This window comes from Mastomys coucha, unplaced genomic scaffold, assembly GCF_008632895.1.
Source record: "Mastomys coucha isolate ucsf_1 unplaced genomic scaffold, UCSF_Mcou_1 pScaffold22, whole genome shotgun sequence".
NCBI lineage: Eukaryota > Metazoa > Chordata > Mammalia > Rodentia > Muridae > Mastomys > Mastomys coucha.
This window is the reverse complement of record NW_022196905.1, coordinates 210,476,666-210,503,679: the sequence shown is the minus strand read 5'-3', so window position 1 is coordinate 210,503,679 and position 27,014 is coordinate 210,476,666. Positions and strand designations below refer to the sequence as shown.

The 27,014-nt window shown below is 53.5% G+C and overlaps 2 protein-coding genes across 5 annotated transcripts in view; one reads left to right on the top strand and one right to left on the bottom strand.

The window, feature by feature from the left end:
- Unc13a (unc-13 homolog A) overlaps nt 1-7,698 on the top strand; it is a 46,767-nt gene extending 39,069 nt beyond the window's left edge. For all 4 annotated transcript variants that reach the window (XM_031340255.1, XM_031340254.1, XM_031340256.1 and 1 more), the window contains 6 exons: nt 574-630; nt 863-943; nt 1,177-1,324; nt 4,517-4,609; nt 4,897-5,056; nt 5,882-7,698. In XM_031340255.1, the coding sequence (XP_031196115.1) occupies nt 574-630; nt 863-943; nt 1,177-1,324; nt 4,517-4,609; nt 4,897-5,056; nt 5,882-6,182 (840 nt within the window). In that variant the 3' untranslated portion in view covers nt 6,183-7,698. The remainder of the gene's footprint in view (nt 1-573; nt 631-862; nt 944-1,176; nt 1,325-4,516; nt 4,610-4,896; nt 5,057-5,881) is intronic.
- Nucleotides 7,699-10,846: 3,148 nt separating this feature from the next.
- Nucleotides 10,847-24,621, bottom strand: Colgalt1 (collagen beta(1-O)galactosyltransferase 1). Its single transcript, XM_031340257.1, has 12 exons — nt 24,172-24,621; nt 23,385-23,495; nt 22,589-22,706; nt 17,797-17,931; nt 17,161-17,365; nt 15,994-16,113; nt 15,070-15,146; nt 14,893-14,999; nt 13,876-14,008; nt 12,940-13,067; nt 12,475-12,681; nt 10,847-12,282 (listed from the first exon to the last, which is right to left on the bottom strand). Exons 1-12 carry the CDS (start codon nt 24,414-24,416, stop codon nt 12,015-12,017), a joined length of 1,854 nt encoding a protein of 617 aa, XP_031196117.1. The 5' UTR covers nt 24,417-24,621; the 3' UTR covers nt 10,847-12,014.
- Nucleotides 24,622-27,014: the final 2,393 nt, after the last annotated feature.

The window sequence follows — 27,014 nt, the reverse complement described above, 5'->3', positions numbered from 1 at the left end:
GACCACCATCTAAAGGGGTAGCACTTTCAGAGGGCTTGAGTCACCTATCCAGGGCTGCATAGCCCAGCTGGAGTTTTCACCAAGGCCTGCCAGGCTCTGCATAGCCATAGTTGGAACCTGGTGGGCATCTTGGGAAGAGGGGGAGTATATGCAGATGCCAGTACGCGAGGAGTCTTCCTGAGGCGCAAAGAATCCCCCAGAAGGGGTGTCGAGGGGGAAGGAAATTCCCCCAGTGTGGGTCCCTGAATGCCCAGGATCCATTGCCATTAACAAGCCCATCTCTGTCCTCCTTCACCACACCACACATGGGCAGGCTGCCACGTGCCTGTTCCTCTTATGTCTTCCAGTTGTTGAGGCCATTGGTGGCTATAAGAGGGTGGACAGTGTCCCCAGAGAACTGGGCTTCTCCTGCAACAAGGTGCCATGTGCCCCTTGATCTCACTGGGGGTTCCTATCCCTCTGTCCGTGGGACTCAAGCATTGCTTGAACCTTTGGACAGGAACCAAGGTGGCGACTGGGGGAACCATTTAGAAAACGCACATCCTTACCGGAGCCACCTGCTGTTTTCCACAGGGGACACAGATGATCTTCAACGCTGCCAAGGAGCTGGGCCAGTTGTCCAAACTTAAGGTGAGGGGGCAGAAGATCTCAGGAGAAAGGCTAGGGACAGGTCGAGAGACAAACATCCCTGCTCCCGGACCCGAACCTCACTTAGAATGTTCTTGAGTTTAATGGATAGAGGTGCTCGGCTTCAGCTGGATCCAGGATACAGATCGCTTGATCTGTGTGGATACAGCACGGAAGGTGAAGACTCCCAGGGTCAAAGCTTTCCCTGCCTGACCTCTCCCCGCCATCCCCACAGGATCACATGGTGCGAGAAGAAGCCAAGAGCTTGACCCCGAAGCAGTGCGCTGTGGTTGAACTGGCCCTGGACACCATCAAGGTAAGCAGGGCCACAGAGGGCTTTAAGAGAGAGCGCAGGGAAATGGAATTTGAGGAATGCATAGGAATTTACAAAGTATGTGGACAGCGAGCAGAGAGGGACTCTCCACCAGTGCACACAGTAAATACCAAGGTCCTGGGGCAGCTGTGGCCTGGTGAAGACGGGGAGGGTGAGAGGTGCTTGTTAGCAGTGGTGCTGCGAGCCATCTGCAGCCTCACTGTGTCCACCCTCAGCAATACTTCCACGCGGGGGGCGTGGGCCTCAAGAAGACCTTCCTGGAGAAGAGCCCAGACCTCCAGTCCCTGCGCTACGCCTTGTCGCTCTACACGCAGGCCACCGACCTGCTCATCAAAACCTTCGTGCAGACGCAGTCAGCACAGGGTAAGGAAATCTGGCGCTTTCCTCCCAGGCCAGCCAGTCTCCCCGCCCAACCGCGGGCTCCTCCCCTGAATGACTGACAGACCTCAATGGGGGCGGGGCATCCGACAATTAGGCACCACAGGCGATTCTTTCAGTACAAAGAAGCAAGGGGTGATGGACAGCCGCTGGAGGGGACCTCACTGACTCCAGAAGCCAGGAATGTAAAGCTTCCAAGGCAACGGAGTGACTCATTGACGGGTGGGACCTGGTTGTCGGCTCTGAGGCAGGACTTCTGTTGGTACCCTTAGAATAAGAAATGATTGACAGCTCCAGGTGAAATCTGATGTCATGGAATCAAGGCGCGGCTTCCTCCTTAGGGGCGGGGCCTCTGCACTGTGTCAGAAATGTGGAATGATTGACAGGTCTAAGAGGCTCAAGGACCTGGCCCTGGGAGGTGTGGGGACCTGGGAGGCGCTGGGCCTCAGATCTCCCCGGACCCCTCTGTCTGTCTGTGTTGCTTCTGTCCCCGTCCCTCTGAGCTCTCGTGCAGCAACTGAGGCAACAGGGTCCAAGGTCCTAGCATCTCTCTCTTTGGGGACCCCCCATTCTGAGTTTCCCCAAAGGTGCCAGCTGGGCAGGGTTGTTGACCTCAGGCTTTGTTCTCGTGGTGGAACGAGGAAGGTTGTTATCCATGGCCCCATCCCCGCACAACGGGTGGAGCCCAAGCCTCAGTTTCCCCTCCTGTTCTTGTTGCTTTTGGTGTCCCTAGTGTTCCCGGAGTGGGAGGCTGTCTGTCTGTCCGTCCGTCTGCACTGACGTTTCTTTCTCTCTCCCCTTCTCTCTCTCTCTCTCTCCCTCTCTCTCTCTGTCTCTCTCTCTCTCTATCTCTATCTCTATCTCATGCTCTCTTGTTCTTCCTGTCACTCGCTGCCCCCTTTCTGCGCCTTCCCCCGCCCCTGCCACATACACACCTCCCTCCTCTCCTCCTCCCACCCTGTCCATCCTGGTCAGTCCATGGTGGAAAGGGGACTAGGTTTACCCTTAGTGAAGACGTTTGTCCTGAGATGGGTACGTGCCTGCGCCGCCCGCCACCCGCACGCGGTGCCCGGTGCCTGCGCCCTTCCCCCTGCCCGGCTAGTAAGACCCCGGCCTTCCTACACGGGGGCGCCACGTCCTCGCACATGGGGAAGGGCGGCTTGCTGGCTCCACCCAGGGAAGGAGTCCCCATCCCTTTCTCCCAAGCTACACGCACCCCAGGCTGGGCCTGTGGCTTCCATTCCCAGAAAAGCGCAGAAAAGGAAACAATGAAGTGTGTTCAGATCCTAGGTCAGTCATTCTGCAGCCTCCTCCCCTACTGTCCTGTCACCTGGAAAACAGGGATAGTCAAGATGGACATTTCCAGGTGTGCCTGATGGCATAGGCCTGTGGTCCCTGTACTTGGGAGGCTGGGGTAGGGGGATCATGTGTTCCCACCAATCTTGGCCAAACGCCCACCTCCATCCAAAAAGAACTTGCATCCTGTCCAACCTTCCCCCAGGCACCTGAGGTTTCCTATGGCTGAGGGTCAAGGCAGCCAGCCTCTTTCCCCACAAGGGACTCCGGTTATGGTGGGAGGGTGGCATGTGTGACAGCCCCTTCCTGGTGGAGCCAGCAAACCTGGGGTGGGGGCCGGCACCGCCCCCTCCTCACTTCTTACTAGCCTGGGCCTTGATCTGACCTTTTACATAACCCACCATGTCTAACTCCCCAGCACCCCACCTCTGGCCCGGACTGAGCTTGCTGTAGCATTGGCCTGGGGGGAGGGGGCTGAGCATGTGACTGGGGAGGTATCTGAGATGATATGGGTGGCCGCCTGGGGTGGACAGTGCTGGGGCCATGTGCCCCTCTTCATGAGCGCAGGAATCTCCTGGCCCCCCTGTTCCCTGATCCCCATCACTTCCTGTCCGGCACAGGGAACCTGGATGACCTCTGATGATCACCTTGCCTTCCACATTCTCTTCCTTGCCATGCCCGTGCATGGGGTGCCCTGGGAGTGGAGAGCTGCCTGGGGACAGGGGGTCGGGGGGTTAGGGCGGTTGGTGAGGTGCTGGTGGCCACAGGTTCACAGGCCCTGTGGATGTGCTTTTGATTCACAGGTATGGATGGTTAAAGCAGTAGTTTTTAAGCTGACCCCTCATAGGTTCCCAGCACAACCATCATGATACTTAATGGTGACTGGGAGGAGCCATGCACATGCCTACCACACAGACAGACAAATTAGTTGACTAGGAAACTAATATTAGGGTTTGTTGTCATCAGGAATACCCGGATCCAGATTCCAATGCCATCAGTCAATTGGTATCCTTGGAGACTTTTGTAGCCTGTTTACAATAAAAATTAGGGACCGAGTTTCTATTAACCCAGCCTGGGTCACATGACCATGCAGAGGGCAATCGCTGCAGGAAATGCCCTGTGTGGACCATTGTAGCTCTCTGGCCCTCTCTGAGTCACAGCAGCGTTTGAAGAGCTGCTCAGTGGGAACTGAAGTTTGCCAGTAGATCTGGAGTCAGGACAGGGGCGACAGAAGCTGTCATGTCAGGGGGCGGGGAGTTCCAGGAGATGTCAGAAGACTGGGGAGGAGCCTGTGGGTGGGGCACGGGACTCTAAGGGAGGGACCTGGCAAGAAGACAGAAGTGCTTCCTTGGAGTCTGATATGGAAGCCACTGGAGGCTCTTGAGCACAGGAGGGATGGGGCCTGCTAGACCATTTTTTACTATTGTATTGACTGAGAGGGAGATGAACCAAATCCGGGAAGCTACTAGCCCAGGGTGTCAGGGCGGGAGCTGGGCCAGGTCTGTGCAGGCACATGGGTAGATTCCAGAGAAATTTTGAAAGCAACGCGGTCAGGACTTTTCTGATCTCGAGGAGAGTGGGAGAAAGCCAGGAAGAGTTGGCAGCACTGACAGCTGGAGAGAATCATTGAAGCAGGGTCAGGAGGCAGGGGAAGCCCAGGAGAAAAGGAGACAGATGCACTCGGCTCAGGGAGGTTAAGAGACCTGTGTCAAGTCACACATGGAGGCAGCGGAAACCCCATAACTTAGGACTGCCATCCCCTCCCCTCAGTGCCTCTGTGACCTGTAGCTGCCAGCACAGGGTAGAGGAGGTGACTAAAGGTGTTCCTGGTGGGTAGGGAAGGACCTAGTTCATATCAGGCCTCTCCCCTGTCCCACCCAGGCTCGGGTGTGGAAGACCCTGTAGGTGAAGTGTCTGTCCATGTGGAGCTGTTCACGCATCCGGGAACTGGGGAGCAGAAGGTCACAGTGAAGGGTGAGTGGCCCGATGAGGGAAGGGGCCAAATTCAGACTCACTGAAGCTCGGGGGCAGGGAATTTGTTTTTCTTTGGTGCCTTGGAAAATGGAAAAATCCTGAGATGAATCCACATCAGGCTTGGCTGCATCCGGGAATCCCAACAGGCTCCCAGGACTTAGTCCCTCTTTCCCGGTCTCCTGTCAGAGAGGCTTACTGGGGCAATGGAGTCTCTTCCTGACCTGGAAAACCAGAGAGTTGTTCTGTCACACGGGGAACCTCACTAGACTCCCCTTCTACCCCAACAGTGGTGGCCGCCAATGACCTCAAGTGGCAGACTTCTGGCATCTTCCGTCCGTTCATCGAGGTCAACATTGTGGGACCTCAGCTCAGCGACAAGAAACGCAAGTTCGCCACCAAATCCAAAAACAACAGTTGGGCGCCCAAGTATAACGAGAGCTTCCAGTTGTGAGTCGGGTGGGGACGCCCTCAGATGAACCTCGGGACCAGCGGGGGCCACTGGTGCCCAGGGGTGGTGGGCACAGCCATAGCCAAGGTGCAAAGGGGGAGACTTCGGGGTCACGGTCCCTTTCTCAGATAGGTAGGTCCCTGCGGAGGCGATATGCTTGGGGTAGGGGTAGCAGAGACAAGAAGATGGGTGAGAGGATCCTACGCGCGGGAGTGAGGTTACAGGGGTTGAGGCCCTGAGAACACCCGGCCGGCTCCAGCCAAAGACTTTGTCATTTAGAGTAGTCGGAGTAGAGTAGCTCGGAGTGTGGTGCAGGGTAGGGATGGCCGCCACACGCGGCAGAGGTGGGTACTGGGGAGATGGGATGGTAGTCAGGGGCTACAGGAGGCTGGCCGGTGTGGCCTGACCCCAGAGAACTGAGCAGAAGGCAGGGTGCAGCGGGGCCCGGGAAGAGGCGTGACTAGGGAGTGTGGGGAGGAAGAGTGGGCGTGGCCGGAGGGTGGGGAGGAAGTGAGCGTGGGCGTGGCCGGGGTGGGAGAAAGAAGGGGTGGGCGGGGCCGGGAGGGAGGTGTGGTCTGCGTCGTAGAGATCTCAGCTGTGGGGTTCGCTCAGTCTTCTGCCCCACGGGATGCGCTGGGCAGATCAGGGAGCTGTGGGTTTCCTAGTGGGCGTGGCCTAGGTGGCGGGCTTTCTAGGGGAGCGCCCCGGGGAGCGTGGAACCGTGAGCGGCGGTGTGGTGGGAACGGCTCGCTGGTGGCCCCCCTGCGTGGCGGCCGGTGGCTGGGCTCACGGTGGCCTCTCGCTGAGCCTGTTCTTGCCCACAGCTCCCTGAGCGCCGACGCGGGCCCCGAGTGCTACGAGCTGCAGGTGTGCGTGAAGGACTACTGCTTCGCGCGCGAGGACCGCACGGTGGGGCTGGCGGTGCTGCAGCTGCGGGAGCTCGCCCAGCGCGGGAGCGCCGCGTGCTGGCTGCCGCTCGGCCGCCGCATCCACATGGACGACACGGGGCTCACCGTGCTGCGCATCCTGTCGCAGCGCAGCAACGACGAGGTGGCCAAGGAGTTCGTCAAGCTCAAGTCGGACACGCGCTCGGCCGAGGAGGGCGGTGCCGCGCCTGCGCCCTAGCTCGCGTTTTGGCGGCGGGGCGGGGCCCGGGGGAAGGATGAGGCCCCGCCTTCCGTAGACCACCGCCTCGCCAGAGGCCACGCCCCTGCACCTCAGTGGCCTTGGCTGGGGAGGCCTTGCCTCCTGCCCCTGGAAAAGCCATAGAGGGTCCGGTGCCCAGGGCATAGGCTGGGCAGGGCTGCCTGGGAGGCCGGGTCGTAGCCTCTGGTGTCTGTGCAAAATACAGTGCGGGATGGGCTCTCAAAAGCACACGCGCCCTCGGCGCACACCTGGGGCTGCGGGCGCCCCTCCCCGCGAACCCCGCCCACGGCAGCGGGCCCACTGGCAGCTGGCGACACCCTGCTCGTGCCACACACGGTGGGCTGAGCTCCGACGAAAGGCCCAGCCTCCATCGCTGCTAAATACCCGATTTAGAATCTCCCCAATTCTTCCCCGAAGGCCCCCCACGCCAGGGTCCCCCATTGAACCCTCAGGCTGCCAAACAAGTTCCTGTCTTTGCCCTTCCTTCTGGGACTTTAGTCGAAACAGGCCTAGTCAAGAAGAAGGGGGTGTCCCAGAGCCAAGGGCCCCCATCCCGTCTTTTCTCTCCAAATCCAGGCAGGAAATAACAGAGAGACCAGAAGGAGGGAGAGAGCGAGAATATGAACGCGCATTTCTGAGTGTCCTGAGCTTGTGATAAAGGGATGACCCTTTTCTAATTGGCTTTGAACCACAGCATGTCCCCTGAATGTCACAAGCAGTGACAGCGTAGGATGCAGGCTCTTACACAGGATCCAGGTATCATCCATGGACAGGGAGTTCAGAGGCTACATTCCATATATTGAGAAGGGACTCGATCCCGACCACACTGAAGCTCAGGAGGGAGTAACTTACACTTTAGGGCATCAAACATGGCTAAAGGGGAAGTGGTCTGACCAGAGATCAATCATAGAAAGTTTATACATCGCTGGCAAGAATGTGGGGGTTTGTGTGACTGACAGAACCAAGATAGTTATAATGACCTCTGCACATGTGTGCGTGCGTGTATGTGTGCATGCGTGCATGTGTGTGTGTGTGTGTGTATGTGTGTGTGTGTGTGTGTGTGTGTGTGTGTGTTCCAGCCCCAGAATGTTGAAGGAAGTACATGGGAGTGTTTGTCTAGTAAATTGTTCTGACTCCCAGGCTAGGACTGTTTGAAATTTCCTTTTATTTATCCAGAGACCTCCTATTCATCCCTCAGCACCCATTACAACCCACCCTCCCCAACCCCCTACAAAATAATTCTCAAGGAACTCCCCAGTATTCTTTCCCTTTTCTGATTTGGCCCTGATGTCATGAGACTGAGGTGTCTTTGCCTGGCTCTGTTTCAACTAAATTCCTGGCTGAGGCTTCACAGGAGCCCCAAGCTTCCCCAGCATAAGCAGGTCACAGGCATTGAAGGAAGGTCGCGCTGACTTGAATTATGTGTTGAGAGGGGCTGAGGGGTCTGCATGTGACCCCAATTCACATGCACGTTTTTCATTACAATTTCTCCTGACTTGACAGATACCCCTATGTGGGAGGTGTCCAAACTAAGCTCAGGACACAATAGATGGAAGTAGAGCAGAGGGCTAAGCTCTGATCTCAGAACAGCCCCAGATAGAGCAATGTCCTAAAAGGAAGTTACTCCAGGGCCTGGCGGGTTGAGTTCTCACCACCTCCCCTGGCGGGGCCCTCGCTGCTAGAGGCCTGCATTAAAACATACTGGGGTGCAGCTCCACAGGTCAAGTATGGTTGGAGAGTGGTTAGTCTGGCCTTCAGCAGGCTGGAAAGAGCCACAGTCCCACCCACAGTAGAGGCAGGACTGAGAGAGGCAGACAAGGGGTGAGGGGGGCTGCAGTGTGGGCAGAAGAGGGGAGGAGGAAGAGCAGGTGGAAAGATCCGGGGTCCAGGCTCATCTATACCCTACCTAGAATTCCTCAGTTATGGGGCTAGGGCATGGCTCAGCACCTGCCAATCATGCATTGTTCTAGATTCCTTTCCCAACACTGAAAAATTAAAAAGGCCCTGCAATCAGCTCACCATGTTTGGGTGAGTCAGCGCTTGAAGGGTCGCCCTCTGCACCCCAGTCCGTCTCAGACCCCAGGCCTGTTGCCTCACTTGCCCCATCAGACATGCAAAAAATCAAGTGCACCCAGAGCTCCGGGGGACCTCTCTCAGCCTGGACCGCAGACCTCTCAGGTCCCAAGGGCAGCCCTGCTGGGGGTGGGACAAGGGGCAGGGTCGGCCTGACTCCGCCCACCCCAGCCTTACCCCAGCATCTTTCAGGACCAAAGCTGGCTCTGCAGACCCACCTCCCTCTCCTCTTTGCATTTTATTGTTTTAAAAAGCGAATTTGGCTGAGCTGTTGGGTCTGGGTGACACTGGTGACAAGCAAGGGTCCCCTGCACCCCAGAAGGTTCCTGACCCAGCCCCTGCCGTGCAGCCCAGGGAGCCCCCTCGCCTTTCCTTAGCATGTGACTGCAAAGGTAGAGTCCCAGCGTTGTGCTTTTGGTTTGGTTTTGGTTTTGTTTGTTTGGTTTTTTTTTTTTGTTTTTTTGTTTTGTTTTGTTTTGTTTTGTTTTGTTTTTTTTTGGTTTTTGATTTTTGGAGGATTTTTTAGGTCCACCCGGTTAGTTCAGCATCTTTCAAGATGCCCTCAATTCTCAGTCAACACGTGACTTGGGACACACGTTCAAAATACCCGGGGAGTGTTCATGAGTGCATGGCGTTGAGATGTTTTACTATTTTGACTTTTTGGTCTCTGTAAAAAATATTTTATTAACATTAAAAAATCAAAAAAAAAAAAAAAAAACCCACAGAATCTCCGGAACCAGCTGGAGTTCTTGAGCTCCTTTAAACAAAACCTCAGTCGGGGCTCAGCCAGTGGGCCTAGTAGGTAAAGGTGCTTGCTACCACGCTGGAAGCTGAATTCAATCTTGGGGATGCACGTGGTGGAAGAGGGACTCCCTGAGATTGTCCTCTTACCTCCACATGTATAGTAGCTCACCCACATACTAAAACTGTTGGGGACAGACATATGCAGAAGGCCAGGCTGTCTTTACTCAAGAGTTTGTTTTTTTTCTCCCAGAACAAGTGTACCCTGCTCAGCCAACATGGGCACTCCAAACCAACCAAGAAACAGAGGCCTGCTAGAAGGGGCTGAGGCACTTGGTTGTTGGAATGCCTGCCTTGAGCACAGGAAGCCCTGGGCTCTGTGCCCAGCACTGTAAAACAGGCATGCACTTGCCTGTCATCACAAGCCCTGGGAGGTGGAGACAGAAAGATTAGAATTTAAGATCACTTCTGGTTACATAGTTAGACAGCCTAGGCTACATGAGAACCTAGAAAATGATTTGCAAATACTATGCGAGGTCCCACACAATGTTAGAGAAGAGCCCTGAGAACCTGGGCCATTGAGTGACATTGTCTTAGAGTGCACAGAAGAGACCCAGGGACAAGCTGATGATTCTCAGTGTGGTAGGGGTTGTCTGGTCAGTGAACAGTTTCTTAGCTCACACCAGTCACATCCTATTTGTCATGCTCCCATACAGTGAGTAGCTTTTGCTACTCTGCCTAAATTCTGGGAACAAAACAGGCTACCAGCCCCTGCCCAGAGAGTATTGGATCTGTGGATGGAAAACACAGACACACACAGTTGTTCAATTTTAACCTGTCTTTTTGGCTCAACTGCTGGGTGCCAAAAAGCTAGCGTGCCCCTACCAGTATGCCCAGCTCAGCACCCTAAATCTGCACTCAACTTCAGTCCAAGATCAACAGCCCCAACCCCCAACCTGTAGAAGCAGCCTGGGTACTCGGCCAGAGATCTCACATGGCCAGTTGACTTTTCTCCCTCTGAAGCATGGTGAAAACTCCTTTTCCTCTCCTTTCAACTGCGAGCTTGCCTGTGGGGACCCGGAAGTCCCACCTATTCCTCCGCCCAGCAATTGGCCCAGGGCATCTTTATTGATAGACCAAGAACCAATTTGGGAACAAGATCTTAGCTTCAGAACCATCCCTACACTCCCAGGCCAGAGCCTATAATCCTGGGACTGGTAAACTTGATTCAGAAAACCCTGGGCATAGGAGGGTCTGTCTTATTTCCAACTATCAGATCCACACAGCTGAGAGTCATTTCTACTCAGGGCTCACCACATCATGCCCATGGCCATGTCTCCAGGGCATTTTGATTGATGATTGACAGCAAGAGTCCACATTGTGGACCATTCCTAGGCAGGTGGGCCTGGACTGAGCAGAAGCCAGAGCTAGCCAGTCAGCAGCTTCCTCACTCTGGCCTTGAGTTTGTCTTCAAGCTGCTTTTGGGCTGTTTCATCAGACAGGAACTGAAACTTGCAACCCAGTCTCTGTCCCGGGGCAACAGTGACTGCTCACTGTCACCTCCTGGTGGGCTTCTTCCCTGAACAAGTGTTGTGGAGTCTGTTTCCATAGGAAGACAGGCTGGGATGGCCACCATAAGATGTTGCACAATCTATCTGCCAGATTCTCCCACAGCTTCTCTGTGAGGTGAGGGCATAGGAGTCCTAAGATATCCACACCCACACTCCCTTCAGTGACTGGTGGTCTGAACAACATGTGCCTGCAAGCCCTATTGTCTCCCCAAATCTTGACCGGCGGGGACAGGGACATGGGGCACCAAGACCATAGACTTCAGTGAAAACCAATGAGGAGAATTTAATACAAACATGAGCAAGTTACCAAGACCTGAGCAGGCAAGCAGTCATCCCGAGAAGGTGGCACCAACTGACCAGCTGAGTCAATTTGGTTTTGAAGGGACAGCGACCCCCTGGCCTACTGGGAAACACACTCCACAGGCCAAGAGGAGCACCCCAGTGCAGCTGGGCACCTCAAGGCCCTGAAACACAGGAGCAGCCAAGGGACACCTGAGACACAATGGCAGGGAGAAGCTCTGGAAGCAAGGGATGAGCAAGAGAGCCCCAGCCCCTACCCATACCCTCTCCAGGGGTTGGGGGCGGGGTGGGGCTTGCAAGGTCATGAGTATCCTGAAGCCCAGAAGTCAACCAAGAGAAGGAGAACAATGCTCCCATCTAGATAAGGGCAGCATAGTATCCTCCGGCAGACAGGTCGGAGGGCGGCTATTTCTCAACCCATCTGGGAGTCCGAGGCCTGACACACTAGGTGCTCAATAAATGCTTGTTACATTCTGTTTAGACTCTGTCACTATGCTCAGTGTGTAGCCTAGCACACGGGGTCAATAATACTGTTTCCACTGTAAGTACATCATGCACACTACAAAAGATAAGCACCATTGGGACCTCCATCTCCAGCACCCACTGAGTGACACACAGTAGACACTCAACTCATCAGTGTTTCCTAAGACCTGGCATATAGCAGCTGCTGCTTGGTATATTGATTATTTTTTTCTTATTTCAGTATTCCCAGAGCTAAGAATGGTACCTAACATACAGTAAACCCTCAATAGACACTCAAACAGATTTTAAAAGTGAGTATGTATCCTTAATACCTGACTCAGTCTGAACAATAAAAACCTGATGTCCAAATCAATCGCTAATAAGGGGGACTCATTCCTCTTTCATTGCTCTAATAAGAAAACTTCCTTCGTGGTGGACCCAACACACTGTGCTTGTTCCTGCCCAATCTCATGGTGGCCAGCCCCGTTTCCAGCATACAGTAAGTACTCCATAAATGCTGTCTGTGTGCAAGAGGCTGCTAAACAGGAAGACATGGAGACCTCTGTGCTTGTAGAGCCCTCTGTCGTCTGCCTAAGTGGCCCTATAGTCCCAGGCAAGAACATGAAGTTTAGGTGTGTGGCAGTGGCTTTGGCTTTTTGCTGCCTCAAAGCTCATCACGCGCAGCACTGTCCAATGGAGACTGGAGCACATCTGAGTTCTTGGCCTCACGGCTCAGTGCTTGCTGTTCCCGCATCTTCTGGGACTTGGCTCGGTCCCAGTCAGTCTTAACCTGCTCGTTATTCCACACAACTGAGGTCTCTGTGTCACTCACATATCCATCATCCCCCGTGTAGTGTGTAGGGTAGATAAGGAGGGGCTCCACAGAGAAGGCACGTAGGTTGCGGGGAGAGAAGTGACTCTTGTATTCTGACCTATGGGAGACAGCAGAGATATAGGGGAGATGGAGATGAATGATCCAGAAAGACACTCTTCTTTGAGTCCACTAGGATTCATCCCATCATGCCTAGCCAGAGCCCAATAGTCCCCTGCCCTGATCTTCCAGGACTCAAAGATCCCAGCCTGTCCCTCTAACCCCCTCAAATACCCCTTCAGAGCCTCCTTACATTGGGTGCTTGTCAAACATGACAGGCAGAAACTCGTCGACAGGTAGCATTTTGGCCAGTGGCTTGGCAGCAAGCAACTTCTGAGCACCTTGCAGGGAGATTACATAGGCTAGCGTCCAGTAGGAGTAATCAGCCTCCACCAGGTTCCTTACACGGGGCACAGCCTTTTCAGGGTGCTCCACCTGCATGCGCTTCCGGCCCACGTAGCTGGGGTGCAGAATAAGAGACTTGTTACATGTCCCTCGCCTGCCAGAGAGTGCTACACAGAGTCAAGGCATAGGGCTGGGCACAGGAAAATTGGGCAGAAACCAAGTCAACTCAGCAGACAGCAGAGCTCTAATATCTTCCAGGCGCTAGACTTACTTTGTCCTTAGCTCCAGGTTCTGCCCCTGAGCCCTGGTCATGCCTGGACTAGTACCCGAGGCTGGTGTCCCATCCTCAACCTTTCCATCAACTTCCACTCACATGAGGTCCCAGTCCAGCCCCTCATGTTCCACATCCCGCATGAGGTTCATCAGACGTCTCTTGAAGAAGATCTCAAAACGCAGATCATCCTCAAACACTAGTGATTTCTGTAGTCCCCGATCAACCACCTGAGGAAAGAGGCCACTTCAAGTCAAGGAGACCCAGACCCAGAGCTGCTTGCTAGGAAGGAAATATGCATCCTAACCTTCCGCATCCAACTATTTGCCCACTATGTCACTCTTCTCTTGCCTGTCTACCTGGGCTTTTCTTGCCTAGGCCCTTTGCCTGTGTTTAGCCTGTGATACTAAGAAGCCTTCCTCTTGGCAACAGGCAGGATATTCTTACCCTTCCTCCTTGGTGCAATGTCTCCAGTCTAGGAGAATTCACTGTAAACTAATGAAACTAACAGAGTGCCCATAAGGAACTTTAGGAAAGGACGGTGGCTCACATGAGTAACCAGCACCTTGGGCAGTTAGATACTCTACTTCCCGTACCTCATCATCTGGAGCCAACACCCTACCCATCCAGCCTCATTTGTAGCTTCTAAATCTGGTTCTTGTGTGACAACATGGCACATCACCAGCTGTTGTTCAGTGGCATTAAAGTCAGAAGTCATCACTTCAATAAACAGTGAGTGAAGTCAGGTTGTAAGGCAAGCAGTTCTCACTTGGGGATTACAGTTCCAGATTTTACCTGCAGGCCCCCTCACTCCTCAGACCCACTTTCTGCATCTTGGCAATGTCAAGGCAGTGGCTGCCTCACTCAGGTGTATCAGGACTAATGTGAAGACAGTTCATGCAACAGATACCAAAATGTAGTCACAGATTCTGCTGCTGGTGGCATGGGACCATAGTTCTTCCCTGGGACTCTGGACCTGACCTAATCTGTGAGGAGGCCAAATACTATGGCTCAGGCCTTCTTCACCCAGACACCTACCTCCTTCCAGATGTTGTAGTGGCTGAGGAAGCAGCCCAGCTCTCCCTTGGTGAGTGGCCGCCCATGGTAGGGGTCTCGGTAGCCAGGCAGCATCTGGATGCCCATGGCCTCCACCTGGCTGGTGTTCATGGCTCTGTGGGGATGCCAGAGGGAGGAGGATGGTAGCAAAAAGAGGAGGAGGACAAAGATAATGAGAAGAGTGAGGAGGATGGGAAGGTTGTGGAGGATGGAGAGGATGGGGAAAAGAGCAAGGAAGATGGGGGGATGGAGAGGATAGGGAAGAGAGTGAGGAGGATGGGAGAATAGAGAGAATCAGCAGGAGAAGGGAGAGGATGGGGAACAGGGCAAGGATGAGGAGAAAAGCAATGGGGATTGGGAGGAAAGCAGGGGGATAGGAGAATATGGAGTAGAGAAAAAGGAGGGGGGATAGGAAAGAGGTTGAGGATGGGGAGGAGGGAGAGTGGCATGACGAAGGATGGAGAGAAGGGTGGGAGAAGGGAGGACAATGGTGATAGGAAACAGATGGGGAGACGTGAGATAAGACAAAAGAAGCAGCTCTGCCTACTGATCAACTTCTGCAATCCTGTGAATGGCCCCACCCTCTGGGTCTTCCCCCACCCCACCGCTTTGTACAAGAGCAGGGCAGCTTATCCCAGGACAAGAACCTTCCTATTCCCTGGCTGTGGACTTGTTCATTCCTCTACCACATCGGTACTGAGTGAGGTCTGCCAGAGCTAGCTCCATCCCTTCTATGCTTCCCAGATGGCTATGTGTACAACCACACATGCATGCATGCATATGCATGCACAGGCACACAGATACACACACACACACACACACACACGGGCACATGCACTCACACAGAACATGCACACACACAGGCATCCACACACATGGACACAAATACATACACAGGCACATGCACACACACAAGACGCACACACACACACACACATGCATGTGCACACACACAGGGACACACACACATGCATAAGTACACGCACACATAGTACTCACTTGCCGTCTACAGCCTCCACCAACTTGCAGTCAATCTCCTGCTCATGCAGTGCCCTCAGCATGCGTTCTCGCCGGTCCCGCCTCCGCTTCAGGTTGATCATGAAGACCTGTAGCCAGAGACTCAGTGAAGCAGGGTCAGGCTGGCTGCCTCCCCCCACCCAGGAGGCCCCAGCCCACCTCATCGAAGCCCATCTTGTCTGCGGTCTTCCTGGGTGCTGAGATGAATCGGGAGAGCTGCACTGGGGGATGCTTCACTGAGAGCAAGAAAGCAAGAGTCACAGGGATCCCAGAACCCCACCTTGTCCCAGTTCCCAGTATGACCAGGGCATGCCCCAGGACCTTTACCCCTGCCATGTTCCTGCCCAGAGCAACTCAGGTCTCAGCTGTGACAGCCCAGGCAGTGGAACCTCCAGGCCTCTCTGAATGGTCAGGCTCTTCTGGCCCAAGTGTCAGGCTTTGGCCATCAGGACAGTATCCCTCTTTCCTAACTCCATCTCTAACATCCTGGGAGGGATGTGGGATCTGTCTACTCTCATCACACGCCCAGAGCCTGGTAAACAGCAGGCACTCAATAGCTGCACAGGGATTACCCCAGCAGTGCTTGTGTGGTGACTTCAGTGATACAGATCTGCTTTCTTCAGCCACATTCTCAGAGCTTTAGACTGGCTGCTGTCCCTCAGAATGTGACCTCCTAAAAGCTACACAGCTGTACCAGCCCTCAGGAACAGAGTAACTGTGCTGCAGAACAGGATCAGTCTTTTTGGCTGTATTCGCAAGCTATAGCCCAGGACGACTGCAAATCGCCACCCCTTGGCCTCAGCCTCCAGACTGCCATGTTCACAGGCATGTGCCATAGACAGCGGCTCATGTTTCAGTTTCCTCAGTGGTGTGGGGACCTCAGAGGGAGGGCACAGGCACACAAGAGCATGGCAGTGCCTGCCAGAATGACAGCTGACCCTGTAACTACGGTAGAACTTCCCAGTGGCAGGGACTATGGTCTCCCTCAGTCATACACCACACACAGGGACTGCCACCCAACAGTACCCAGTTAGTTCTTGAGATGCATGCAAGATAGTGAGGCCAGGGCCCATGGAGACTCACCCATGACCTCCAGCTGTACATGCATGAAGCTCTCTGCCTCGTCCTGCAGGCTGCTGTGCGCGCGCAGTGGTACAGGCAGGAAGCCGTACACCTCCTTATTGCACACGTACATTTGCACCTCTGAGGATGGGCACAAGAGGCAAGTCAGTGCCACATGCCCTCGAGATGGAGGCTGGGCCAGCCTGGGCTGCATGATACCTATCTCAGGCAAACAGTCACTGGTCTTCGTTCCAGATTTTGGTCATTCTTCACAAACGTAAAAACTGATTTTGGCTTATGGGTGCTCAAAAGCGGAAGTGGAGTCAGATCTCACCAGTCAGTGGGCTGAACCCTGGACCTCACTCTGTAGACAAGGCTGACTTCAAACTCAGAGATCGGCCTGCCTCTTCCTCCCGAGTGCTGGGATTAAAGGTGAGCAGACCATACCCTGCGAGGTTTTTTTCTTGAAAACACTCGCCCTATTGTTTCCTGCCTCCCTCTTAATCCATATTCCTTTTTCTTTGGCTTTAGTTCCACATAGGAAATGGAGAACATTAGATGCAAAATCCCATGGCCATTGAGATGACTCAGTAGATAAAGGCATTTGCTACCAAGCCTAAAGACCTGAGTTCAATCCCCAGGACCCACAGCAGAAGGGAAGACCCGACTCCTGCAAAGTGTTCTCTGACTTCACAAGTCAGACTTGTGCCATGGTGGGTGCACAAGGAAGTAAGTAAATACAGCAGAGGAGGAGGGCACCTGACTATGACCTCTGGTCTCCACTCACCCACAGTCGAACATGCTCATACACACGCACGTGCATGCACACACACACCACACACACACACACACACACTCACACTCTCAAGAGTGCACACACTGGGAGACGTGGTATCCATCATACCCCTTGTTGTTATTTGGGATCTCACCCTGAGTGTCACAAACTTATCATCCTCCTACCTCAGCTTCTCAAGTCCCAGGATCACGGGTGTGAACTACCACACCTGATGATCAACAGGCCTTAAGGAGCTGTGGAGTAAGGCTGATAGGGCGGCCTTGCTACAGGCATCAAGTCCCAGGAGCACAGCCGAACCTCCCTAATACAGCCGAGCCTGAGACCCATCTGCACTCTGTACGTCGGTTCTTTAGACTTGCTCAGTGTGGACCCCACACCACCATCCTACTGACCTGCCTGTTTACAGGAGAAGGCGAAGACGATGATGTCGTCAAAAGACCAGGTGTAGTCTGGGTGTGGTGGGTAGAAGGCCAGGTTTCTGGATGCAGCCTTACGCAGGTCAATGAGGAAGGTAGAGTGCACCATGGGAACTGCAAAGCAGCCCCTGCGGTCTCGTTTTCGGATGGGGATGTAGGCAGGGGTGCGCTTGTAGTAGCCCTGCAGGAGGATGGGAAGGTGTGGTCAGAGGGTGCTGGAGCCCACAGCAGGAAGTGTAAAAGTTTCAGAGGCAAGAAAGGGGTATACACTGTGATGCTTGTATCAGCCACAGGCATCCCCAAGAGCCACACAGCAGACATGGCTGGTTGACTGGGATCATTAACTTATGTTGGAACACTTGGATCAAGCCATGCCTGAAGCACCCCCCACCCCCCTCCCACATACTGCTGCTTCCTATGTGAATTTGGATCAGCTTCTCTGCACCCCCCATCTCTGTCTCTGTTTCTGTCTCTGTCTCTCTCTCTCCCTGCTTCAACCTCAGTAACAAAGGGGTTGAGCATGCCTGCAGATCTCGCCCCACTGCTTGTCTGAGGACTGCCCTGATGAGGTCTATCAGGTGCTCAGTTCGGCTGTCCAAGTCCCCACTGTACCTGTGAAGTCATCCCACACCAGAAGTTGGAGTACGCTGCTCGGGAGTCCAGCATGGGGGCCACCACCGTCTTGTTCTCAGCGATGAGCAAGCTCAGAGTGTCGGGGTTGGTGATCAAGTTGTCGCTGTCCACAAACTGCAAAAGGTTCACCCGTGGTCAACGTGGCCAGCCCACGTGGAGAGGCATAGCCGTCCCACAGAGCCTGAGTTCTCTCAGTGCCTCTGTGGTGGCTCAGTGGTCAAGAGCACTGGCTGCTCTTGCAACAGAGGCCCCAGGTTCAGTTTCTGGCACCTACATAACAGCTCACAACTAACTTCAGTTCCAGGGGATCCAGTGCCCTCATCTGGCTTCCACAGGCACAAGGGCAGGCATGTGGTACACAGACATGCATGCAGTAAAAACATATGTGCATTTATCCACATAAAATAATAATGGTAGTAAAAAGAACAGAGTGAGGAAGCTGGGGTGTGACTCAGTGCGGTAAAGTATTACAACACAGGCATAGGAGCCACCCGCCCAGCACCCACAGAAAGCTGTGTTGTCCGCCTCCCAGCACTGTGGAAATGGACACAGGAGACGGACCAGTGGGTACCAGCTTCAGTGAGACCCTGACCAAAAGAGTAACTCACAAATAAAAAAAAAAAGTATTATTATTTGAAAAAAACAACCCTGGTCATTAGGGCTAGGGGTATAGGGTTATGGCTGACAGCTAGTCCTGGCTCCACCCCAGTACACTGTCACCTGGTGTACTGCAAATGACAGGGGAGTCACACGCCTCACAACATACATGCAAGTGCTATAAGCCAGACCCCACATGCTGGACTCAGCCTGCGCCAGGCAGACCCCACATGCTGGACTCAGCCTGCGCCAGGGACAGATGTGGTTTTTTCTGTGGCTCTGGCCACAGATCCACCTTCCTTTGCCCATGTGCAATTCCTAGAACACTGGGATCGACTGATATTTGTACCTCTCTGTCACCCAGGGCCATGGTGACAGACAGGGCCTCTCTATCTCCATGGCTCCAAAGCGTCTCCAGCTGAGGAGGCCACACAGCCTCTGGGGAGCTTCGGGGTCAAGTGCTGACCCTACCTAGCCCCTGCAAACACTGGAATCACGTGTGAGCCCAGGCAGCCTGGCAGCGCCCCCACCCCAACCCTCAGAGTTAGAGAAAGACACAGTCTAACCTTCCATCCTGGGAAATGAACCTCAAAATACTGAAGGGAGGGGTTCAAACATGGCGCCCGTCACAGGAACCAAAAGATGAAATGTACAAATGCTGCCAAGCAGAGGAAGGGAGGCCACCATTCGGAATATTGCTCAGCCAGTACAAACACACAGAATTCTCCCTATAAAGTGGATGAGACTGAGAAGCTGTGTCCTGACACAGTGTGTGGTTCCCGGGCAGGAAGAGGTCTCAACAGGCAAATGTAGGCGGGAGACAGCAGACTGGAAGCTGCCAGGGACTGGAGAGGAAGGGCAGGCTGCACACCAGAGGGAGAATGTTCTAAAGAGGTGACGGTTGGACAGCGTGATGGCTAGATGCTGCAGAACTGCGCACATGAAAAGGTTGATTTGGTGTCAAGTAAACCTACTGCAGCTCGAGAAAACCTTAGTGGGGCGGTGATGCCACGTGCCTTTAACCCCAGCACTCAAGAGGCAGAGTCAGGTGGATCTCTTTGAGTTAGAAGTCAGCCTGGTCTACAGAACAAGTTCCACAACACTCAGGGCTACCCAAGAAAACCCTGTCTCAAAAGACAAAGATAGATAGATAGATAGATAGATAGATAGATAGATAGATAGATAGATAGCCTGGTGTAATGTCGCATGCCTGTTGTCCCAGCACTTGGGAGACAGAGGCAGGCAGATCTCTAGTTTGAGGCTAGCCTGGTGTACAGAGCAAGTTTCAGGCAAACTAGGACTATATAACAATAATAATAATAATAATAATAATACATTAAAAAATTAAAGCACCACTGGGCAGTGGTGGTGCACACTTTTAATCCCAGCACTTGGGAGGCAAAGGCAGGTGAATATCTGAGTTCGAGGCCAGCCTGGTCTACAGAGTGAGTTCCAGGACAGCCAGGGCTACTCAGAGAAACCCTGTCTCGGAAAAAAAAAAAAAATTAAAGCACCAAGGAAGTGATTTCACATTCCAGGGCTGTGCTCCAAAGTCCCCTAGTACCAAAAAGCATAACTTTCTACAGGAGCTGCCTCGAGTCACCATCAGGGTGACCTCCAGCCAGGCTGGCCAAGGGGGAACTGTGAAAAGAATAAAAGCAAGCAGGAGACACAGGTCAGGGTACCTGCTCCAAAGGCTCCACAAAGTCCCAGGCGCTTCTAGAGGCCGACGAAACGCTCCAGATCCATACCACAACTCTTTTCCCACTGTCAGCATCTACTTTCTCATCTGTGCAATGGGCTAAGGAGCTGGCTCCACCTTCCTCCTTCCAGAGTCTCCATGCCTCCCCAGGCTAAAGTCACCAGACCCACCCCTCCATCCCAGGCAAAGCTCCGCTGGGCACTCAGCAGGAGACTCGGCTGAGCCTGAGAATCTGAGTCCACCCTAGGACTCACAGGGTGGCAGATGAGTACAGACTTCCCTAAGTTGTCCTCCAGTCTCCACACAGTTATGACTACTCAGGACAACCCATAAATGTAACCAAGAAACTAAAACAATGCAAAGCTGCTGCCCCTGGCAGGGTGAGGGGTGGTACTGCAGAAAACCATCAAGCTGACACGGCCCTGCCTTGCACAGAGCTCTCTGTTAAAGCACTACCCGCCCTCGACATCCCGAGTCCCTCCTGTGGCACCACCCTGGGTTTGAGGGCTATGGGTCAGACACCTTCCTCACAGCGCTGAACCTGTGAGGCCAAGGACCCTGCAGACACATGAGGACAGAGCTAGAGCACCGCTCTACAGCAGAGTGATCCAACCCTGCCCTGCCCATGACACGAGACCCCAGGAGACCGGGGTTCCTCTCGGCATTTGCACAAAGACAACCACGTTAAAGTGAGTGGGCTCACGACAGTCACCTCAGTCCCTGAGAGGCTGAGGCAGGAGGACCACAGCCAGGATTTACAGCAAGCTGTCAGCTAATGGATCAGCAAAGGAAACGAAGGAGACCTGGAAATCCTCCTGTAGCTACTCTCAGGGCCACAGCAATCACTGTGGACCATGGTACAAGCCAGACTGACTCCACCAACTGGACAAAGCAGTCCTAGGCTGGTCAGGACAGGGCACAGGGACCCCTGGATACCCAGCCTGATGTTGTACATACGTGCACACACACACACACACACACACACACACACACACTTCACTGGGGGCTGGAGAGATTGCTTGGCAGTCAACAGCACTGGCCGTCCTTGTGGATGACCTGGGTTCTGTTCCCAGCACCCACATAGTGGTTCACACCATCTGCAACCACAGTTGCAGGGCATTCAAAGCCCTACTCTGACCTCTGCCGGCACCGGGCATTCGTGTGGTACACAGACTGTCATGCAGATAAAACACCCATAAACAGAAAATTAAAGTAAATAAATCTAGCTGGGTGTGATGGCTATCACCTTTAATCCCAGAATTCAGGAGGCAGGTGGATCTCTGAGTTCCAGGACAGCCTAGTCTACATGGGGAGCGCCAAGACAGCCAGTGCTACATAGAGAAACTTTGCCTCCAAATATAAAAATAAATAAATGAATAAATAAAAACAATAAATAAGTCATCTTTAAAAAAGATTTTTTGCTGGGCAGTGGTGGCGCACGCCTTTAATCCCAGCACTTGGGAGGCAGAGGTAGGCGGATTTCTGAGTTCGAGGCCAGCCTGGTCTACAGAGTGAGTTCCAGGACAGCCAGGGCTACACAGAGAAACCCTGTCTCGAAAAACCAAAAAAGATTTCTTTAAACTACACTGGTGGACACACCAGCACCAGCATGCGGCTGCAGTGCCCACACAGGCTACGAGAGGACATTAGCTCCCCTAGGACCTGGGGTCCCAGAGGGTTGTGAGCTTATTCTGGGTCCTCTGCAAAAACAGTCGTCTCTCCAGCCCCATCATCGTCTCAGGGCAGTCCTGCTCTGTCATCCAGACTGGCATGTAATTCTCCATCCTGCTGCCTTCGATTCCTGGAGCTAGGTCACCTCCGAGCACTCCAGCTGCTTCCTCCATAGAGGCCACTGCAGGCCAGGGAACAGGAAGTGGAGGCCAGGCCCAGCAGCAACTTGTCACTTACAGCCACCTAACTTGTGACCCTTGCTGCTCGAAAGTAAGCCACAAAAATTCAATCCCCAGAACCCACCTAGTGGAAGTGACTCCTACAGCTTGTCGTCTGACTTCACATACCCCTCACACACAAATAAATAACGTTGTTTTAAAACAAGTATTTTAAAAAGATACAATCTAGTGCCTGGCCCTAAGAAGATACAAAGGCCCACTTGTTCTTTATTTTGGGGCCTGGGTGGAACCCGAGGCCTCAAGTATGCTCAGCAAGCACTCTACACAAAGCTGTAACCACAACTGCCCTCTTTTTTTCTTCTTGGCTTTTCAAGACAAGGTTTCTCTGTGTAGCCCTGGCTGTCCTGGAATTCACTGTGTACAACAGACTGGCCTCAAACTCAGAGGTCCACCTGCCTCTGCCTCCCAAATGCTGGGATTAAAGGTGTACTCACCACCTAGCTTCCCCTTGCCTTTCTGATCCTCAGTTTACCCTTCCGAAAAATGGGTTACTTGCAGCTCCTAGATCCACTCATTCTATCCTCTCTATGGATAATTAAGACTCCCAGATTCAGAGACTCACCAGAATGTAGTCAGCCCACATGTCCCTAGCTGACTTCAAGGCGGCTTGGCGTAATTTCATGACATGCTCGTAGCGGGAATCAGACCAGTGTTTGGGGCCCTCTTCGTCTGGATAGGAGCTGCAAAGGAACACCATAGGGCACCATGGGAGGCCCAGAGAGCACAGCTGCAGGGGGATCATAGAGGGCTTCACGGAGGTGGCAAGCAAGTGGATCTGAAGGCCTCAGTGTAGAGCATGGGGGTGCAGGACCTAAATGCAAGCCCAGCATGTGCAAGGGTCCAGAGGCACCAAAGCTCCTGGCAAGCTGAGGACCAAGGAAAGCTCTGCATGGTTGGGGAGAGCCCGGGACCACCAAGGTGCCTCTGAGAACAGGAGCATGAGCATGCGCACACGTTACTGGATACAGTCCTACAGGCTCTGAGTCTGATGCAGTAAGTAGTACAGGGTGATAGACCACTGTGATTCCAGCACTCAGGAGACTGAGGCAGGAGGCTGGCAACTGCAAAGCCAGTCTGGACTACACAGTAAGGCAGGCTTACTGAAGTTAAACAGGAGAGGGGATGCCAGCAAGACCCTAGGCCGAGAACACAGCAGTGAATTCCACCAGACACAAAGGAATTCAGCCACAGAGGTGTGGCAGCGGTGTCCAAGGTTGCACAATGGAGGGAAGGACAATGGAGACAAAGGTCCGCTGGGAGGATGGGGACCTGATGGGAAAACGCACGGTGGGAGTGGGACCTTCTGGCTCCTCCTAGCTTGCCAAGCTTGGGTACTCCAGTCGGGGCTTGAGGCTCACCTGGGTTCCTCTGCCGGTCGCCACTCCACAGAGTGGTATAAACCCTTCACGGCCACCAGCCACTCTCGAAGTATGGCTGAAGTGTTGTCAGTGTTGTGGTCTGTGGCCACCCTGTGAGCACAGACAGGACAAGAGGATGGCACCGAGGGTTTCCCATCCTGGCTCTGACCCACCAGCTATAATAATACCCTGGATAAAACTCGCTACACTCCAAGTCTATTGCCCATCTATCGGTGACAGGGCAGTAAAGATGACGCCCAGCTCACTAGTACACACAACTGAACTTCTAGAACCTGCTAGTTTGGAAAGTACATAGGTGTGAGACCCAGTCACAAAGATAAGTTCATTAACTTTGTTAACGTGGGATGCTGGCCCGAGCCTCGGGAGTCTTATCTGGAAGCCGCGGAGTTCGCTATAAGGGTCTGGAAGCACCGGCCTGGCTCATTCTGAGGAGTCAGGGGTTCTAGGGTGGTAGCTCGCTGTGAGGGCTAGCAACAAACCAGAATAGATGCCTAAGTACCTGAGGGGAGGAGGCAGCAGCTCGGGGTCCCAGGCCGCAGTGAGGACGAGGCCGGGTACTATGGGTACAGAGCGAGTCCCCTCAAGTGCGTAATCCGACCCCTGGGGTACTTAACTCAGGTCCCCAGCTAGACGACCGAGTTCCTCAAGCTCATAACCGAGTCTCCGCAGTGCACAGCGGAGCCCACAAAGCGCATAACCGCGTCCCTCCGGTACAAACTTGAGTCCCTCCTAGTCCCCGTGCACGGCGCCAGGGCCCGCAGCTCACCACAGCGCCGTGCGCTCCCGTGGGTGGCGCAGCCGCTCCAGGGCGCCTAGCGTAGCGGGCAACGCGGGTGCCGCGTTCCGCGCCAGTAGCGCGATGAGCACGCGCGGCGCCTGTAGCGGGGACTCGGGGCTCCAGCGCTCCTCTGGGAAGTAGCCGTCCGCGCCGCGCGGGCCGCCCAGCGGCAGCAGCAGTAGGAGCAGCGGCAGCAGCGGCAGCCCGCGCGACCCGCGGGGCAACACCGCCATCGCGCCACGCGTCGCCTTTAAGCAGCTTTTCTGCCGGCGGACGTGGGACGCGCCTTAAAGGAGTCGGGCGGCCGGAGGGGCACATCCAGGTCCCACCCCTGACACGCTCCTTAAAGGGAAGTAGGCCCGCAGGCTGCGCCGTGAGTCGTTGAGGAGAGGCGTGACAGGGCCACGCCTTTAAAAATGACCAGTGCTTTCCGCCGACCGCAAGGACCGGGTCCCGAGACGTCACTTGCTGGGAGGTTCCGGAAGCCCCGCCCCTGGCTCGCGCTTTAAAGACACAGACCCTTCTGTGTCCGCGCCCTGGGAGTGTTCCTGGAGCCTTCTAAACTCATGCCGAGGCTTCTTCTAGTTAGAACCATGTCACCTCAGTTTCCAAGGTTGCGACACGGTTATTTTCGTTTGTTCGTTGCTTCCGATTTATATTTAAGAAGCCAGCAAAATGGCTCAGTGGGTAAAATCGCTTGCAACCGTGTCTGAGGATCCAGGATCCGCAGACCCCAAATTGTGTTGACCTCTGACCTTCATAAAAAAATAAATAAAATGGCTTTTGTGCGCCATTCCCTGTTCTTACTTGTTTTCATTTTCTGTGTATGAGTGTTTTGCCTCCATGTACAGCTGTATGTGTGTGTGTGTGTGTGTGTGTGTGTGTGTGTGTGTGTGTGTGTGAAGAGGGCGTCAGGTCCTCTAGAACTGGAGTTGTAGATAGTTGTCAACCACCTTGTAGTGTTGAGAATAGAACACCACTGGAGTCTGAGTACCTTTACATGCTGAGCCATCTCACTAGCCCATTTTTCCTGTTTTTTTTGTTTTTGTTTTTGTTTTTTGAAACAGGTCCTTACTAGGCAAGCTCTGGTCACATTAGAACTCACTGTCCCCCCAAATTTACTCTATAAATTCGCAGTGATATTTGTGCTTCATTCTCCTGTGTTCTGGGACAGGTATGTACCACCAGGCCAGCAGACTGGTAAAATCCACATAGGTTTTCCTACTCTGGTCCCTAGCCTCTCAGAGGACCCTAGGGCCCACAAGAGCCAATTTACGCCAGATTAGATTATATTAAAGGTGGGTAGTTTTATTGGGGAGCTGCACTCACTGGCCCCAAGGATTGAGTGGGGTGACTATGGGGGAGGGGAGCAAGAGAAAGGGGGTGAATGCAGAGAAGAGGGGGAGAGGCTAAAATGTCTGGGAAGGGGCAGCCTAGACCCTGGGCTGGAAAGTTCAGGCTTGGGTATGCCAGGTAGAGACTGAAGGATGCTGGGAGAACCTGGAGACCAGGTTCTGCTTTGAATGTAAAATATGCACCTTAATCCCTTGTCCCGGGTCAGGAAAGCAAACACCATGCACAACGCACTCATTCTGTGAAATGAGTGACATCAGAGTCATTCCCAGGGTGTGAAGCCAGAACCCAGTTGAGTGGGGTTTCTGGAGACACTGCCCATGTTTCCATGGAAACTCTTCCAGGCTGTTTTGTTTTGTTTTGTTTTGTTTTCTAGACAGGGTCTCACTGTGTAGCTCTGGCTGTCCTGGAACTCAGTGTGTAGACCAGGCTAGTCTGGAACTCAAGAGATTCCCCTGTCTGTGCCTCCAGAGTGCTGAGATTATAGGCGTGTGCTACCTACCATCTCCCAGCCCTTCCAGGGTGTATTTGCCCATAACTGTGCTCACAACATTTATAAATAGTAATTCTTAGCTAATGATGGGTAACCTGTTACTCCCAGGTCACGATAGAATTTCAAGATCATCCTCAGCTATACAGAAAGGTTCAGGGAAGCTGGGGCCACATGAGAATACATTTAAATTGAAAAACAAAAGAAAATGAAAAAACATGAATAAACTTTTCTCCAGGTTTGGGATTACACACCTAAAAACAAACAAACAAACAAATCTGAAAGACCAAAAGTCTATACCCTGTAGACTTCATGAAATCTCACACCACGGAAGTAAACTAAAACGACAACAAGTGCTTCCTTGGCTCTGGCAGCCAACAGGTGCGCTCAAAGAAGGCAGTGGGACACATTCTTGCATGCCCTGGATTCCGGAATTAGCTAGCAGCTGCATTGTAGCCTGAGTCACGGTGGACATTGGCTGCATCCAGAGAGATGCAAGATGTGTAAGTTAAAATGTTCTAGTGCTAAGGTGGGGGTGGGGTGGCAGGTACAGGATGAAAGGAGCAGGGATAAGGGGTGAGGTTGACACAGCTGGACTTCTTGGGTGGTTGTCCTCCTTCCCCCTCACCCCTCCCGATCCAAACTCCTTCCCAGCTTCCTCTGAACCCCACAGGGACACCAGGGAAAGCCCCTGGAAGCAGCTGGGGAAGTGGTGATGACGGAGGGTGGGGGTGGGGTGGGAGGGGTGGCAGGGTGAGGGAGAGGTTGGCATTGCTGGCCCAGAAGCCAGGACAGTGGATCCAGAGCCTGTGGCCAGGGAGTCACTGGTCAATCAAGCTCGTAGCTCTGGGCATTTTAAAGTTCAATTTAGACAATCAAGCAGTTTTTAAACAAGCAATTGATAAATGTAAAACCAGGGCCAGATGAGATGGCTTAGCAGGTAAAGGTGCTTGCCACTAAGCTTGATGGCCTGAGTTTGATCCTCAGG

Excerpts from the sequence above, each read along its gene's own strand:
- Colgalt1 (XM_031340257.1), bottom strand. The coding sequence starts at position 24,416 with ATGGCGGTGTTGCCCCGCGGGTCGCGCGGGCTGCCGCTGCTGCCGCTG. Across the intron at positions 16,114-17,160 it reads CTTCTCCTGTAAACAGGCAG|AGGTGCAAATGTACGTGTGC; the intron begins GTCAGTAGGATG and ends GCCCATCCTCAG. Across the intron at positions 15,147-15,993 it reads TGTACAGCTGGAGGTCATGG|TGAAGCATCCCCCAGTGCAG; the intron begins GTGAGTCTCCAT and ends TCTTGCTCTCAG.